This window comes from Diospyros lotus, chromosome 9 (assembly GCF_014633365.1).
Source record: "Diospyros lotus cultivar Yz01 chromosome 9, ASM1463336v1, whole genome shotgun sequence".
NCBI lineage: Eukaryota > Viridiplantae > Streptophyta > Magnoliopsida > Ericales > Ebenaceae > Diospyros > Diospyros lotus.
Window position 1 is genome coordinate 2,191,642 of NC_068346.1, and position 18,317 is coordinate 2,209,958.

Here is an 18,317-nt window from a genome sequence, read left to right on the forward strand (position 1 = left end):
ATTTAACTTAAAGTTATGTGGTTAGTGGCATTTATTTGAATGATAATGATTCTAATTGACATTTCATTTAAATCTCAACCACTTCACAACAAGTACTTTTATAAATTAAAAATCAGATCATGATACATTCGAGACATAATTCAAATGATAAAAGACGGGTTATGATATGTCAGTGTCATTTTAATGGATCGTGAATTCGAATTTTGATATTCTTAAGACACATTTCATAATTTATTTCTTCTAACAAAATTAAAAAGTTAAGCGTTACTCTCACAACGAAGCATCATACCAAAATTCCCATCGTCCCATCTTGATATGATTCCAAATAACACTAAAAGTGTGGTTCATATTTCTTGCCCCCTTGTTTTCAACATGGACGTCAATCCCAATTCTAAGCCCCTTGAGTATGTCTGCCACACCTTCTTCCCAACAAAGTAGAAGTCAAAATATGATGACTATAAGTTAGGCAATCCAAAACAAAACCATTGGCGGCCAATAATAGATGCTCACTGTTGATATTGTTTTTAATTTGACCTTCGAAGTCGAAGTTGAGAGAAAAAAAAAATTAAAATATCATTATTATTTTTAAAACATTAAAAATATTTCTATAAATAAGAGGAATAACATGAAAGGGACATTAGTGGCCAAATTTATTTATTTTTCCTTAATATTCTAACATGTTTTTTATGTAATCAATCATTTTTTTATTATTTTGATTATATTGTTAAACTTAATTTTTGAATTATTTTAATTTATATAATAATTTAAATTTTTTATTACTTTAATTACAACTTAAATTTTTAAATCAATTTAATTCATATATTTTATATAAAAAAATAAATAAAATAATAAAATACATGTCACACATTATTTACGTTAAAATATAAAAATTAAATTAACTAAAAATTATAAATATAGGAATGTGCTCGAAATAACGAAAAATTAAAATTATTATTAAAAAAATTAAAATATAAAAATTAAATTAATTTAAAATTATAGATTTAATAATAATTAAAATAATAAAAATTTTGAATAATCACAAAAAAAAAAAAAAAGACATAAACGTAGAAGCCAACTACAAAACGAGTAGACACTTGGCAGGCTCTTGAGCTCCGTTCGCTTCAACTCTCTCTCTCTCTCTGCTTTCCCCGCTGCTCTCATCACTCACTCCTCACAGAGCAACAGATAAAAGCTCAAAAACTAGGGTTTTTTCGATCAACCCTATGCGAATTTACCTTGTTTTTCACTCCATTTCCATCTGAAGCTTATCGAGTTGAGCTCATCGCCTAGCAATGATCAACTGATTCGGCGTTGATCGCCGGAGTCCCTAGCTCCTTGTGTTCGATCCATTTTTCCTTTTTGTTTTTTATTTCTAGTATATTGTACCTATGGCTCTGCATTCAGCTGCTCTGTGCTTCGGTAGCGTGTCTGCGGACAATCGAACTCCTTTGTGGCATCGGCTCTCGGGTTCGGCTGGTCTCCGGCGTTGTGGACTCATGGTCTCTGCGTTTTCTTCCTCGCCTCTCACTTCGCGGGCCCGATTTCATCTTAGAGGTACTTGTTTTGAAATTAAATTTGAGTTGGATTTCTTGCGTCTTGATTCTGCTTGCTAATTGCTAGGTTTTTTTGTGTTTGCTACCTTGTGTTGTTTAGTTGGTTCCCTTTCTGTTTCTGTTTAGAAGGAACTAGGTCTTCATCAATTACTTGTTGGATCAATTGCATCGTCGTCAAGAATACAAAATTCAAGTCGGTTAATCATTTTTATTCTTCAATTAGTAAGTTGATTTAGAACTAAAGTTAGACAATCACATTACAAGTTATCTTAACTTATGAATATCGTCCAAATTACTTGGCCATAGTGGGATGAAGTCTTGATATGTTGTTGTTGTCCAAAATGACTTAGCCAGCCAATTTGGTTGAGCTATGATTTCATAGCATTCTTTATTGAATGACGAAAAATGACCTTGAATGATTTCTCAAGATTCTACTCCAGTGGTGAATTTTGCGTGTGTTTGGAATGTGTCAAATTAGCAGAAAAATAGCAGGTTAAAGCTTTTTCACTGAGATAATGTCTTAGTTTTAAACTGTAATAGCTGGATCCAATAAATGAGATTTAAGATTTATTAGGACTTAGTAAACATTGATTAACAGCCTAAATTGGTAAATAAACCCATTTAAGTATAATGATATCTTGGATTATACAGCTTTTTATTTTACTGTTGGTTAATTCCATTTGTCTTGCTTTTTTAGTTAAAGCAATGCCAAGTGAAGATGGAGCACGTCAAACTAATGAATCTTCACTAGTGGTTTGCTTTGGCGAAATGCTAATTGATTTTGTTCCAACCATAAGTGGGCTCTCATTGGCCAATGCACCCGCATTTAAGAAAGCTCCAGGAGGTGCACCTGCTAATGTTGCTGTTGGTATTGCTCGTCTTGGTGGTTCATCTGCCTTCATGGGAAAGGTATCATTTGAAATATATCCAGTCTGTCGTAGTGTTGTTTAATGGTCTGCAACAATATGGTAAATCACAAAGCCAAAATATCCATTCTGTCTTTATCATTTGAAATATATCCATTCTGTCTTAGTATTATTCTGGTTTATGATGTTTCTTGTTGTTAGAGGAACTATTAACACCTACCACCCACCCCAAAAAAAAAGCAAAAACACAAAACGTAACAAAAGTAAAATAACAGAAATGCACCATTTCCAACTACTTGTTGGCAGCATGAATCTCATTTCACTTATCACCTTAATCAAGGGTCACAAGTTTAGTTAAACCACAAACTAAAAATTGCATAAATGCATAAACAAATAAGAGCTTACTGGGGTGTATGCCCCTTATGGGACAACAACTCAGCAGTTCAGGTTGCAGTCACCCTATATCATGATCTAAGTTCAAATCCCATTAAGACACCAATCAAAGAAGAGGAAGAAGGAGAAGAGCTTATCTGGGTTTTCTTTATTTTTGACGCAGTTCTTGTAGTTTATTTTTTCTCATCCTCTAGTTTTCTGCTCTCTAAAAGGCTTATTTGTATGAAATGTGCCTTGGATTGATAAAGGAAAGGAAAATGCAGATGGGAAAAGCTTTAGTTGAATTTTATATACTCACTAGGTGTATATCAATTCTAGCCTCTTTTGTACCTCTGTGGCATGAGCCCACCTAATTGGTATGATCATACGAGTTTATGCAAATCGACTAAAGTAGGTTTCCCTGTTTTCCTGTCTTTACCTTAACATTTACTGGAGGATTTATATTTGAGCTACATAGTTGGAGAATCCTGTTTTATGCATCTTGCCAGTGAGAAATGTGTATGTTTGTGAATATGTGTGATTCACTTTTCTAGACCAGGCTGACCAACAGGCCATAATTGTAGCTTCCACTTAAAGAATTTAGCAGAGGAAAAAATAGTTCGGTTAGAGATCATTTATCTTTCATGCTATGCATGCAGGTGGGGGAAGATGAATTTGGATACATGCTTGCAGATATTTTGAAGGAGAATAATGTAAACAATGAAGGGATGTGCTTTGACCCTGGTGCCCGAACTGCTTTAGCATTTGTGACACTGAGAAGTGATGGGGAACGTGAGTTCATGTTTTACCGGAATCCTAGTGCTGATATGCTGCTTCAAGAATCTGAACTTGATTATGATTTAATTAAGAAGGTAAATGAGGAGTGCTTGAGAATTAAGTGCAAGGGAACCCATGATGAGAAAGAATACTGTGGACTATTAACTATATTGGATTCTGTTTTGTTTCTGTTCCTGTCCTCTTTTTATCTCTGAACATTTATACCAACGACTCTGATTTTTAAAATATTCACAGCTGTTCTATTCATATATACAGTCTGTCCTTGATATGTAGAATTGTGCTATTATCACTGTCTATGTATAATACAAATGGTATTCTTATTTTAATGTTCAATTGTATAGAAACATCTAGTAACTTGTAAATATCTTCTGGCAGGCAAAAATTTTCCATTATGGTTCCATAAGTTTGATTACTGAACCTTGCAAGTCAGCCCATATTGCTGCTGCAAAAGCTGCAAAGGATGCTGGTGTGATTTTGTCTTATGACCCCAATCTGAGGCTTCCATTGTGGCCATCTGTAGAGAAAGCCAGAGAAGGAATTTTGAGCATATGGGAGATCGCTGATATTATTAAGGTAGTCTTCAGGTTAAATCCATAACATTGTCTTCCAGCTTTTAGTTGTTCTCTTATTTTGCTACCCTTTTCGTAAGAGCAGTTAAGAGTAACAATGCAACAGTATTTAGGAACTTCATTTGTGATGATTCTGTTTCAATAACTTTTCAGATAAGTGAAGAAGAGATATCCTTTCTAACAGAAGGAGAGGATCCATATGATGATGCTGTTGTTCGTAAATTGTATCATCCAAATCTTAAATTGCTCCTTGTAACTGAAGGCCCAGATGGGTGCAGGTACTACACCAAGGTAAGCCTCCAAATGTATATTATTTTGTTAAGTTGTGCTGAAAGGCAAACTTTTGTTATAATTTTTGCCTTTACTAAGTAAAAAAGTTCTACTATACATAGTGGAACATTGATCCAACTGAGCTGAAGAGATCATCAAATCTGATTCACCTTATGTTTTACCTACTTTCCTTGCTTCTCTAAATGAAAGCAAAAAGTTCTATACTTCTTTGAAAGAAAACTAAAAAAGCATTCTTCTTTTGAAAGCATGGGACTGGTATTTTCATGTTTGCACTAAAAGTTAGACTTACAATGCTGAATTATCCAGAACTACCAAAAGAAAATATTTCAGTATATATTAACTTTGCTTGAATCTACAAATATGGTTCTGTATGAGATGAAATCACCCATGTTCCTTGGTGTGATTAATTGTCCAAAAGGGTTGTGCTCAGCATTGGTCATCTAATGGAGGAGAGGATTTGTAGTTGCATTGGTCTATGGTATTTGGTTGAAATTCTACTATATTCTGCTCATGAACACATGAAATGTGACTGTCCTCTTAACAACTCAACCATTGAACTGCATTCCAAAGTAGACCGTACCGCTTGACCTTCAAAAGCTACATTTATCTTCTTGGAGTGGAAGCTCTGTAGGGGGCTGTCTTGGCAGTCAACCTGGACATATTAGTCCATTTATTTATTTAGAAAACACTTGTTAACCATTTTGAGCTGGTATCTGAGTCTCCTAACTTTTCTGCATTACTAGGTTCCAATAACTTATTAGTCTTGGTACATATTTTTCTAGGAGTGCAGCGGCAGAGTTAAGGGTCTGAATGTGGACGCTGTAGACACCACTGGTGCTGGAGATGCTTTTGTAGCTGGAATATTATCACAACTAGCTGCTGATGTATCATTGTTAGAGGTAATCTTGTTGGCAGAAATGCTAAATGATGCTTAGGCATGTGTACTGGAGTTGCCTTTATTTGTCTATTGCTAAAAGAGGGCAAGGAGACTAGACCCCTTGATAAATGAAAAAATAAAATTATAGGCAATGTAACATTGGTACCCCTAGAATTCACCTGTAAAAGAACTGATCTTTGGGATAAGCTTGTCTGCATTTTGTTTAATTCTTCTAGGCTCTCAGAGAGCAGTCATGTAATGAACAAAACATGTCTTAGGTGGCTTTTCTGCATATCATGTTTCTTCCTCCAGCCATCTCTGTCCCCTCCCTCCTTCGGGGAACTTTGTCTTACACTTAAATTTTGGTTTCCAAATGTCTAGGGAGTTTTTCTCAACCAATTTAATTCAACCATCATTCTCACTTTCCATTTTCCTTGTCTAACCGTAGTCTATGCCAATCTTTCCTTAACAAATTGGTAAAATGCCTTCTTTATAGGATGAGAATCGGCTTAGAGATGCTCTGAGGTTTGCCAATGCTTGCGGTGCGTTGACGGTCCAGGAGAGAGGGGCGATCCCAGCTTTGCCTACCAGAGAAGCTGTGCTCAATGCCCTGCTTGAGTCGGTGGCCTAAGTTTCAATTCATCACCCTGTAATTATTTGATACTATTCGAGCTTCGCTAATTTTTTCTTGCAATAATGATGATGTTGTGCAGACTATATGGTTTAGTTTAGTCCTATACATGTGCTAATTCACCATGTGTGTTTGAGGCCTCTGAGAACCTATTCAGAATAATATGGTTCCTGCACAGTTAGTTCCTTGATCAACCTATTGTAGACATAAGTTCTAGTGATACAGCTTGGTTGTACCCTTTAATTTTGATATTCGGACTTTCATCTTGTTGCATTTAATCCCAACGTCAGAATATACGGTGTGGGCACATTGGTTGTGACAATATGTTAGTTATCATACACTGAATCATTTTAGGGTTAGTCTTAAAGGCAGATTTGATTCTATCATTCGAAATTTAAAATTCACTATTTTGATACAAAATTATGCGGAAGTATTTGAATTTGAGTTCGTTCAATTCCAAGATGGACTTGGACCCACTGGACAAAAGAATTTGAAGTGGTAGTCTCATTATGTGTGAATATTTTAAATCTCTCTCTCCAAACATAACCTTATTTAAATGACATAGTTCTATGATTAGTTTAGTTTTAGTCTAGATCTAAAAATAATAGATCTTGATTATTGATTCAATCCAATTCTTACTTGGGTAAATTGTCTTCGTGAATTGGGACAAAAGATACCAAAAATCAGAGGTGAAGTTATTCCAGGAAATAAACAATTCAGAGATTATAAATTAATTATCTATAAAAATAAAAAAAGAATTATTGAGGGTGTTTTTGTAACATTAGGACAAGATAGTTAAAATAAGAAATATATTTTTATCATATTTACTTAATTCCTAATTCCCTAGAGGCTTTGAACGAGTCCCATGCAAGCTCGTGCAGCCATGCACCAATCGTTTTTCTTTCTTCCTTTCAAGGGTTAAAACAGTTAATGAGTTTTGATTTCTTGGGCTATCCGTTATTACTAACCCGAATCCAAAGGGCAACCACTCTTTCTTGCATTCCCATATCCTTATAAAGCCCCAATTCTCTCATTCTCCAACATTCTACTACACTCCACAAAGCTTCAACATTTGAAACCTTCACAACCAACCATGGCTGATGATCCACAGGAGAAGGCTGACAGGGAGCGAATTTTCAAGCGCTTCGACGCCAATGGCGACGGAAAGATCTCGTCCACCGAGCTCGGCGACGTTCTCAAGACGCTCGGCTCCGTCACAGAGGACGAGGTCAAGCGCATGATGTCGGAGATCGACACCGACGGCGACGGCTTCATTTCTTACGAGGAGTACATAGACTTTGCCCTTGCCAACAGGGGCCTAATGAAGGATGTCGCCAAAGTACTCTGATAGTCTCAAATCCCTCCCCTGCCCTCTGCCCCGCCCTCGGTACTGATTGATGAGTCGGTCCCCTTCCAGCTTTCTCATATCAACAGATTGTTTTGGTAGTTAAGTCATAAATTGTTCTGTAACATTCATTGCCTGTCTGCTTGTGAAGATTGTTTTTTTTTTCTTGGTCAAGTATTGGTTGTAATAGTAAGATTGCTTTTTCGTGATACAGACTCGAATTGCCATTGGTTTTATGCATGTGGAGTGCTTCTAAGTTCTAATTGTAAATAGGAGAAGAAGCAAGATAGATCCAAAGAGTACTTTCAGCAATCTTCTATAGAAATTTGGAGTCTGAGATTCATTGAAAAGAAGAAAGAGAAAAGAAAACAAAATATCATCGCTTTCAGAGCAATGGCAAAATATGAAAAACTGTACACAAATTTTCATGAGACTCCATTCTATGTACAGTATCAACCCTTTCTAGTTTTAGATTTACCTGCTCATCGGGCAAGCAACATACTACGAGAGGTTGTTCGACGAGTCTAAGTCTCAACGGCAGTAAAGGTGATCGTCGTCTTCAAACTCTGAAACTCCTAGCATTGCCAAGGCTAAATGGCTTGTCATCTCACTTCTCATCTGTTGTAACTGAGGGCAACTGCTGCGAAAGCTAGACTTCTTGCTGTTAGAGCCAATAGGTTCTTCTCCTCTTATTATTGCAATAATCTCATTGATGCCTGGCCTCCTGGATTCTTCGCTGTTTATGCAGGTGGCTGCAGCTTGAGCCATCCAAGCTACTCGACTCGAGTTCTTAGGGGTCAGTTTCAGCTCTGGGTCAACCAACCTTTCGATTGCTCCCTGTTGCAGCAGTGGCTTCGCCTGCAAAAGAAGAAGAGCAGCACATTTGGTATTTCTTTCTTACTTTCATCAAGTACATTGATAATTAGCATACACTCATAATGCCTGATTAAGCAGACAACAAGGACGACAACAATATATCAAAACCTTATCACACTAGGAGAGGTCAGTTATATAAATTCTAATTCGACAATCATTTTATCTATTGCCTTAACAACTCTTGAGCAGACACAGAAAGCCAAATTATGTTCAAACCTTTATAGGACAGGCAAATATTTCAACAAGAGTGAAGTCAATCATGTCAAAATTATGAATATCACAGTAAGAAATCAACATTTTCAAAGAAATCTGAAGTACAGTATGAATGGCAACAATGCCGAATGTTATGATCAGAATCACCAGAATCAAGTCTTTATAGATATAAAGCAATGTTAAATGAATTTATTGCTGTGAAACTTGTCAATTAATCAAATCTCCTCTGATTTAAAAGCCAAGTCCAAGACATTAAAACCGATCTTCTAATACTGGAAGCTGTAGGGGGGACCACTGATTCAACTGCCAGAAAGTTAATGAAACCAAAGGTAATTTAAGAAGAAATTAAAATCAGTGACCTACCCACACAACCAAATTTTCTTCTCCTGGACCCCTCTTTGCTTCAATTGGCTTCCTTCCACTAATTAGCTCCAAGAGGACAACCCCAAAGGCATAAACATCAGTTTTATCAGATACTTTCCCATGCTGGAAATATTCGGGGGCCAAATAACTGCAAATTCAAACCAAACTCTCTGTAAGCAAAAGATAACGAACCACCAATTCGATAAGAAACAAAAGCTTCAAAGATTTGTTCAGAATGAATGGTACCCGAAAGTTCCTTTCACGGTTTTGCAAAGGAAAGGGACTGAAGGTGCAGGAGTCCATGTAGCTAATCCGAAGTCACACAACTACAAAAGCCAATGAAAATGTTAGAACCTTACCAAAATAATAGATCAGAACTACTACAAGTTCATGGAGCCAAATCCGAGTTTCGATTTCTTACCTTCGGTTTTCTTTTAGACGATAAAAGGATGTTAGAAGGTTTAATGTCCCTGTGGACAACACATCTCTCAGTTCCATTGTGCAAATAGCCAATGGCCTCTGCAATTCCAACTGCAACCTTATACCTCACGGAACATGGAAGTGATGGGCCACCCTTCACTCCCCTCTTCTTCTCTGCAAATGGGTATATTCCTCAAATCATTCAAAATTATCAAAACTGATACCGATTTCCAAATTTAAAAGGCGAGAAATCATTTTCTTCCTCAGTCGAAAGACCCAGAAATCTTACCGTGTAAAAACCGCTCCAGGCTTCCACCAGAAACATATTTGTAGACCAAAAACATACCCTCATCTGGGTCAATGCAAAAGCCCACAAGAGGAACAATATTCCGGTGGTGAAGTGAGCTAGCAATCATCAGTTCTCTGCAAAATGCCTTTGAAGATTCCTTATCCTCCTTATCCAAACGCTTGATCGCCACTGTAGTCCTCAAAAACCCAACCCTTCCCCTGAAAACACAGCTCAATGCTCCTCTTCCCAGAACTCTGCCTACCCAATTCCACAAAAATCAATTACATTCAATTAGCCATAGCTATGTCCTATCTCCCATATGAGAGAACAAAATATAGGTATTTCCAGTGCAGAGAGTCCCTGCTTTGCAAGGGTCGAGATGGAAAGAGACCATGTACACAATTTAAACCTATAATCTACTTGTTACATAAGAACAATCTTACTATTGCTACCATAAGAGTGAAGTAGAATAAAAGGAAAGGAACAAAAGCCCGATTGAATGAATACCTTTAGAAAAACTGCGAGTTGCAGATAGAATTTCATCGTAGCTAAACCTAACCAAGGAATGAGCCACAGGAGAAATACTCCTCTCCAACGACTCAATTCTCCGCCATTTCAGCTCTTTAGATCGAGTGTCCGAAAACCCATTGTCCAAATTCACCATCAACACAGTTGCCGAAGAAGAAGAAGAAGAAGAAGAAGAAGAAGCATTTGCCACACTAATTGATTCAAGCTCAACTTGGGAGCAGAGACTGAACCTGAAAGAAGAATGAACGGATTGCGGCTCGGCGCTTGACAACTCTGCGCCACACCCACCAGATTCGGCCAGCAGCCACGCCTTGTTGTGCTCTGGGTTCTTCCCGGCCTTCTGATCTTTGGCCCTCCGAGAAGAAGGAAGGAAACAAGCCAACCCAAATTCCCAAACCATCTTGTACAACAAGGGCTTGATTTTCAGCTCATTGTCATCGCAGTACTGATCGGTAGGGGCGATTTGGTTGGGAAGAGGCTCTGTGGAGTGAATGCAACCACTTGGGGAAAACCCCATTCTGAAGTAGATCTCTAGACAGCACAGAAACCCAGGAACCACAAGATGGATAAAGAAATGAAGATAGTTGAAAAGAGAAAAAGTTGGGCTTGCTTTGCTTGACGAAGCGGAGAGAATTTTGGCAATTGGGTGTAGTGTATGTATAAATATATATATATTTACACACACACAAACGTATATATAAACATGGACAGGTGTGAAGTGGATTGAATTATACTATTCTATTCCATTAATGGGTGAAGGTGGAAAGAAATGCATATGGTCCCCCAAAAAAACAAGTGAATAAAATATTCTGATTGGTTAGTTTGGTGCCATTGTATGTTGAATAGAAAACTGAAAAAGCTTGAAGTTTAGAGAGAGAGAGAGAGAGATTCTTGATGTTATTGCCTAACGAGACAACCAGAAGCTTCAAGGGTACAGAAAAACTAGAGGCTCGTCACTGTGACCAAGAAGAAAGAGAAATGCTGATTAGAGTACTGGGGATTTGAATAATGGGAGATGAGAGAGAGATAGAGAGAGAGTAGGTAGGGGTCTAGATGGAGAGGGCAAAGCAGAAATTTGTGGGTTTGTGAGATTTTTTTATTTTCAAAGGGGCAATAATAAAATATACGGAATAATTAATGCAGAAAGCAGATGGCAAGTCAGATGGGATGGGATGGGATATGCCTATGGTTTGGTGACCGCCCAACGCCTTGCCCAAAACCCAACCACCGCAGCCGAGCTGGGCGGCTCCACTCTTGTCATCACAGAACACAGCACCCTACCCTCGTTCTACTTCTGATGGCAGATTCCATCCCAAACTACTAGCTTGGTTCAATCTCGGCTAAGCTTGGCTTAACATTATGGAAAATGTTAAAGAACCCGACGGATTTATCAACAGACTTATCGAAATAGGGCAAAAAGATTATTTTGCCCCCACGCCCTGCTCTCCCCTTCCCCCTCCAATGAATTCCCCCCTGCTCTGTGCCTCCCCTACTTGTCATGGCCGCCGCTCGCTTCTCCGTCGCATCTCGCTGCAGTCGCCCGGCCTCACTTCCGTTGCCTCGCCGCCATCTCCGCCTCGCCTCGCCTCGCCTCACCGACAGTCGATAGCGATTGTCGACGAGGCGAGGCGACGGAGACGAGGCCGGGCGATTGCGGCGAGGCACGATAGAAAGGCAAGCGACAACCATGGCAAGCAGGGGAGGCAGTAGCCCGCTTTGCAAATTTGCAAAGCGGATGGAGGCAAAATCGTCATTTTGCCCCCTCTCTATAAGTCGCTCTGTAGGCCTGTCAGGCCCTGTAGAGCGACTCTAACATTATATATATAATAATGTTAAGTTGAGACTTAGTTTTGATATTTATAAATATTATTTTTTTAAAAAAATTAATAACACTTCTTTTTAAATCAACTATTTTTCAAAAATTATAAATACTTCAAAAACTATAAACACTTTTTACACATGATAAAAAATGTTTATAATTTTGAAAAGTAATTAATAATATAAAAAATGGTGTTAATTTTATAAATATCAAAAGGTAATGTGTGTGTGTATATATATATATATATATATAAAGTTAATAGATGTTCCCCACAATGCTTTAAAAATTTATCCATAATTAAAGAGAAAAGCTATTTAGCGTTTTAAGTGCAATGATTAAAAGATAATAAGTGTAATTATTTTCAGATAACATATATTTATTATACCTTATGTTTAATATTTAAATAATTTAATTAATTGTTTTACATTAAAACAAATGAACCCAAATTAAAAAACATTTATAAAATAAATTCATAATTATAAAAATACATCATATACATTATTTTCTTGGGAAAAAAAAATGGCTAAAGCCAAGCAGGGGGAGACAGATCTTCAAATTCTCTATTTGCAGCCTTAATTATGAATTGGGGACACAAGATTTGGATCCCCAACACAAATAAAAGCGGTGAGGTGTCAAATGGGCCACGAGGGTGGTCGTAGGAGAGCTTTGGTGAGGCGGGCTTCCTATAATTGGCCACACATATAAACTAAGGCAACACGTGTGCCGCATGTGTCGACGGCTTACTGATCTGGTTGTGATGACGTACTTTTCTTCTTATATTTTACGTTTTTTTATATTATTTTTTTGAATTTTTCGTTATTTAAATTTTATCACTGAATCTATATTTTTGAGATAATTTAACTTATACTTTAAAATTTTTTTTTGTCGCAACTCAAATTTTTTATTATTTTAATTATATTATTATATATATATTTTTAAATTAATTTAACTAAGTTATGTGTGGTTGTAGATCTAAACGTGAATTAGTGTCAAATCAAAATTCAGATCCAAACGTGAATCTACAACCGTTGTGTGTGGTTGCAGAAGAAACAACTACCAATGGCACTGAACATCACTTCCTCTGTTATGGTTTTCCTTTTCTCGAAGTCTTTCATAGTATCCATTCTTTTAAGAGATATGAAAAGAAAACGACAATTTGAAAAATACTCTCAAAAATTTCAAATCAATTCTGCATGTGTGACTCTTAAGTTATGGATACAAACGACATCTATTATGATTTTGTTTATACCATTAATTTAACTATTTAATTAGGTAAGTCTCGTTTGATTTAATGTCTTATTTGGTTTATCTTTTCAACATTAACCCTCATGTACTTTGACGTGAACAAAGTACAATATATATTTTATCATCTCACTTTATTATTTATTTTTATGCATGAAAGTGTATGGATTAAACTGAGTTGAAAATACAAATCTAGAAATATAATTTAAATAACGAAATTTTTGAGTTACTCACAAAAAAAAATTAAAATGCAGAAATTAAATTAATTTTAAAATTAAGTTTCATGATATATTGAAATAACAAAAAAATTAAATAATTATACAAAAAAAACATAAAAGTATATATAAAAAAAAATATGAATCTGATCTTTACTTCATCAAACATTATTACAATTAAGATTTTGCTAACAGGTGTCTTGAGACATTTATTAAACGAGAAGATTATACCATGTTGTGCCGTAACATTCTCTCATAATGGATTGTCAAAAGTAGTGTTTTAAGCGAGAATATTTCCCAATTATCCATACCCATTCTACCATGATAGCCTTTTTTGTGGTAAAAGGCTATTTCCAGTAAAGGGGTATACAAATGTTGCGCGTTCAAGTGTGCGAACCAAATCATTAGTTGTCCCGTCGTTATCATTGATGTTTATTATTAACTTGTTGCTTGTCATAATGAAATATCTTTTATATAATTAACTACACCTAGGCCGATCATTGGGGGGACAAAGTTTCCCAAACTCATTGAAATTTAATATATTTTAAAGTGATTTAATAAGATGTTAATATGTAACCTAGATTTGAGAAACCCGCCAAGTTCTTCAACGAGTGTCCACCATGGTGGTTGTATGTTTATATTTATTTTGTGGTTGAAATATTTTTAATGTTTTTTTGTTATTTTACTTATATTTATAAATAATATATTTTTTAATCAATTACATATAACTCTTTCAAATTGAGTTAGAACGTGTAATGTAGGCAAGTTAAAATGCTTAAATTATTTCTATATCCTTTGTAACCTATCTCTAAGAAATTCTCGTCGTCGATCATTTTCTTTGCCACAATATCTTCTTTCAATGGCCGACAAAGATTGAGATGAAGATGATGAAAAAAAAAAATGAGTTAAGACTAGAAGGGTTTGCAGGAATTTAAGAACTAGCGAGAACCATAGCTAACAATAAAGTTGGGTAGACAATGTGAGAGGACAAGATATAACCTGCTATGAGACATGAGAAATAGTGACAAGTACAAAGGATGGAGAAGAAGGTGTGGTGAAATGGTGGCTTATCTCGTCGTCACCATCGTCTTTTTATTGGCAAATACTATGAATACAAATAAGTTTTACAAATAATTCTTATAAATTAACATAACATATATAAATTTATAATAATTTTATCTAAAATTAATAATAAATTTAGTTATTACTATGAATTATTGTTAATTTTTAATATGAACATGAGAGTTATTTGTAAAACTTCTTTGTAGGTTTGAACCAACAACTTTTTATTATTTTTTAAAAGAATTGTAGGTTCTTTCAATATTAATTTACCTAACGATTTTACGATGATGTGAAAAACTTCATTGTATAATTTTTTTAAATAATATTATTTTATTTTTTCTTCTCTTTATAAAGAATAAGATCAGAATTAAGAGACTCTCCGTTCGAATGTGATCCTATCTTAACTTTTGCCTAATCTCTTTTTTTTTTATATTACAATTAATAATTATTTTTAAAATAAACAAGAATTACACGACCATGAGAACCCATGTTGGGTATTAGCATGGCATCATTCGCCCTTTTATCCTCATACATTAAGATAAAAACAACGTAATTTCTAACAAAAGATAGCATTAAATCGTTTAAATTGAGGAATTTCATCTTTTGCATTTAAAGATGGCATTAAATATTGTAATATTAATTTATTTTAAAAAAAAAATCCTATTTCAGCTCTAGACATGATTGACTGTCAGAGTCAACAAAGTGTCTGCAATGGGAAGGCCATAGTAGGACACATACAAGCATTTTATGGCATGCCTGCCGCAACTCCAATGTATTGAAAGTCTTTGTTAATTCTTTCTTGGTTAAGGAGACGCCCCTCCCCCTCAACCTCAACTTTAACCGTTTAATCATTTTGCCACTTAAATTTGAGAAAGAATCTATTGCCTCTCAACTTTCAATTTTAAATTTATTACTTTAATTTTATCCGTGTAATCATTTTGTCCCTTAAAATTAAGAAAGAATTTATTATCCCTCAATTTTTAATTTTAAATTTATTAGACACATGAGTTAGCGCATAAGTTATCTATGCGATTGAAGTACATGCAATACCATCATCTTATTCTTTCTTTTTTTAGTCTTTCTTATCACCGACAACCTCTTGCTTTCTGTACTATCTCTTGTCTTTTTCACTATTGACTGTCTCTGGTTCTTATGTTCTCATTGCCAACCGACCTATATATGGTCTCGTTTTTCTTTATCGGTGCTTATTGCCTCTTTCTCGCTCTTTATCGATAATCACTAGCAGTATGGGAGGCGAAAGGTTGATCGATAACTCATATTCCTTGTGTTGGTGGCAGATGATGGCATTGATCAAGGTTGGGGGCCGTCAATAACAACGACTAGGTGTGGACAAGTAGATTTGGACCTACGGCATAAGAGGCGAGCAGTTGGTCGGTGGCTTGCCTTCTTTGTGTTGATGGCTAACGATGACATCAATTGGTGTTAGGGGGCCGACGATGGTAGTGACTAGACGTGGGCAAGCAAATATAGGGCAACAACATGAAAGACATAGGGTTGATCGGTCCGATAACGTGGGAAATGCGCAAGCAGCAGCACGGTAGAATGGGCGATTGTCTTCCTCTTTCGTCATCGACAATGAGCTGTTGCACTTTCCTCGATCATCTTTCGAAGGTTGTCTGTCGCGTCATCTGTCATTGACTCGCTCTCTCTCTTGCAACAGCGAGACACGTGACACATTTTTATTGACTTAGTCAATGTAGAGCCCCTGTCTAATCGGGCATATAATTCACGCACAATACTTGCTGAATTCAAGTATGTGATTATTATAAAATTAATAATTGAATGACGCAATAAGTTCAACATTGAAATTTGAAGGGTCAATAGATTCCTGTTTACATTCAGGGGCAAAATAAGTAAATGGAAAAAATTGAGGGAGCTGGGTATCTCTTTAGCCATTCTTTCTTTCTTTCTTTATGGCCTCCAAGTCCTTCTCGCTAGATGCTGCCTTATTTATTAGGCCCACATGAGAGGGCATGTGAATTGGTGCCATTTTTACTCTCCCCCACACATTATTGGAATAATTTCATGAATCACTTTAGCTCACTCCTTCTCACATGCGCCACATGCTTCGCCAAAGAATACGTGAATACTAAGTTCAGAATACCAAAAGATAAATCCCTTCTAAAGTTATAAAAAATATATATATATTATTTATAAAAAAATTAATTTTAATAAATCTCAAAATATCATATTAAACGTTTTTTTTATAAAAATCTTAATCTTAATAAATCTAAAAATATTAAAATAAATATTATCAAAAATAATTTTAATTTTAGGAGATTTAAAAACTTACATATTTCTCTATAAATGAATGAGTCATCATTATAAAAGAGGTACATCTTTAGTATTAGGTTCAATATAGCATTCAATTCTTCAGTATCTGACTTAAATATTTGAGTGTTTGTGTTAAAATTTTTCAACGCAATTTGATCGCTATTTTTCTTACAGAAAATAGAGAATAAGTAGCTTGATGATGACATTTTCAATCAATAAATTCATTGTTATATTCAAGCGACAACAAAACTAGTTTCAATAAAGTTAAAAGCTTATTAAAATATAATGAGCTTTGAATATGTTGTAGATTATTGAGTAACCTTTCCAATGACATATAGCTAAATGAATTAAGCCTAAAGCTCTTTAGTGACTATTTATTTTTGTAGATTCACCAAATGAAGCCCCTTTTGAGTTGATTTCGTAGTCTACAGAAGCTTGGTATTTGCCCACTGGGCTCGGATTCGTTCTCCATGATTTGGGCTTGGGCTGTATGTTATATGGGCTCACGCCTCAACCTTTTGTTGGGCTGTGATCAGCTTCTCATCGATCCAAGGATCATTAGTAAATAGGATTTGGACCATATCCAGCCCAATATCAAAAGTACGAATTAATTTTATTTTGGTTAACACCATTTTAGTTAACACCATATACAGCCCATTATCCGAGGAAGAGGTGTTCCAGCACTAACTGAAAACTATAAGGATATTTTGGTAAAAACACCTAAATGATAGATAATGTGTGGACGAATTTACCCTTAGTAAAATTACAATATTAATGTAATACATTAAGGGGGTCTTTGTTAATCAAGATAAGAGGGAGAAAATATTAAATATGAAAAGTATTTCGGATATTTGGCCTTTCTAACGTGTTTGTTAACCTTATCTGACCATTTTCTGAAAAACTCTCTCATCGGGTAAATTTATCTAACTCTTTCAAAATAAAATTCAATTACTTATATGCCCCTTATAGGATAGTTAATGCCATTTAATATATTTTAAAGATTTAAATTTATTAAAAAAAATTATTTAACTCTTATAATTAATATTATTTAATACATTTTTAAATTGTTATATGTTTTAACAATTTTTAAATTTTAAATGACATTATTCATTTTATTGATTTTTAAAATTTAAATTTTTCTCTCTATATATATTTTATTAACTAATATAATTCTTTTCACCAATTTTTAAATTATTTTATTTAATTTTATATTTTATTACCTATTATGAAAATATGTTTTGGCCATTTTTAATTATCTAGGTGGAATTATTGTAATTCTAACAATAATTATTTTTATTTTTCAACTCTTTTTAAATTTATTTTTAAACATGAATTTAGAAAATAAAATTTTAATTTTAATTTTGTTGATAATTCATATTAATTATAAAATACTATTTTAATCATAAATTTGGTAATAGGGATATTTTGGTAAAAAAACTCTTATCTTGGTGCTTATCATATGTATTAACAAACACATAAGAAAAAAAAAAAACAATTATCAATGGATTCCAAAAAATTTAACAAACATTCTGATAGAAATATTGGAATGATTTCCAGTTTTATCTTGATAATTCCATATCCCGATTCGGAATGTATTCCAAACTTATCTTGATACCTTTTATCTTACTCATTTTAACAAACGCCCCAAGAGATTGATTATTTTTAGTAGCGATGACACTTGTTTTTTAAATTA

General features: G+C 34.9%; 3 protein-coding genes across 3 annotated transcripts; 2 read left to right on the forward strand and 1 right to left on the reverse strand.

The window, feature by feature from the left end:
- The first annotated feature begins 1,104 nt into the window (after positions 1-1,104).
- Positions 1,105-6,279, forward strand: LOC127810298 (probable fructokinase-6, chloroplastic). The gene is made up of 7 exons (XM_052349687.1): positions 1,105-1,554; positions 2,251-2,462; positions 3,451-3,663; positions 3,965-4,162; positions 4,312-4,449; positions 5,232-5,348; positions 5,823-6,279. Exons 1-7 carry the CDS (start codon positions 1,389-1,391, stop codon positions 5,955-5,957), a joined length of 1,179 nt encoding a protein of 392 aa, XP_052205647.1. The 5' UTR covers positions 1,105-1,388; the 3' UTR covers positions 5,958-6,279.
- Positions 6,280-7,021: 742 nt separating this feature from the next.
- LOC127810299 (polcalcin Ole e 3-like) lies at positions 7,022-7,598 on the forward strand. Its single transcript, XM_052349688.1, has one exon. The coding sequence runs from the start codon at positions 7,051-7,053 to the stop codon at positions 7,303-7,305; it is 255 nt and encodes an 84-aa protein (XP_052205648.1). The 5' UTR covers positions 7,022-7,050; the 3' UTR covers positions 7,306-7,598.
- Positions 7,599-7,609: 11 nt separating this feature from the next.
- On the reverse strand, positions 7,610-11,043 carry LOC127810297 (probable serine/threonine-protein kinase PBL7). Its single transcript, XM_052349686.1, has 6 exons — positions 9,971-11,043; positions 9,464-9,721; positions 9,176-9,348; positions 9,001-9,080; positions 8,755-8,902; positions 7,610-8,160 (listed from the first exon to the last, which is right to left on the reverse strand). The coding sequence occupies exons 1-6, from the start codon at positions 10,506-10,508 to the stop codon at positions 7,834-7,836; spliced, it is 1,524 nt and encodes a 507-aa protein (XP_052205646.1). The 5' UTR covers positions 10,509-11,043; the 3' UTR covers positions 7,610-7,833.
- Positions 11,044-18,317: the final 7,274 nt, after the last annotated feature.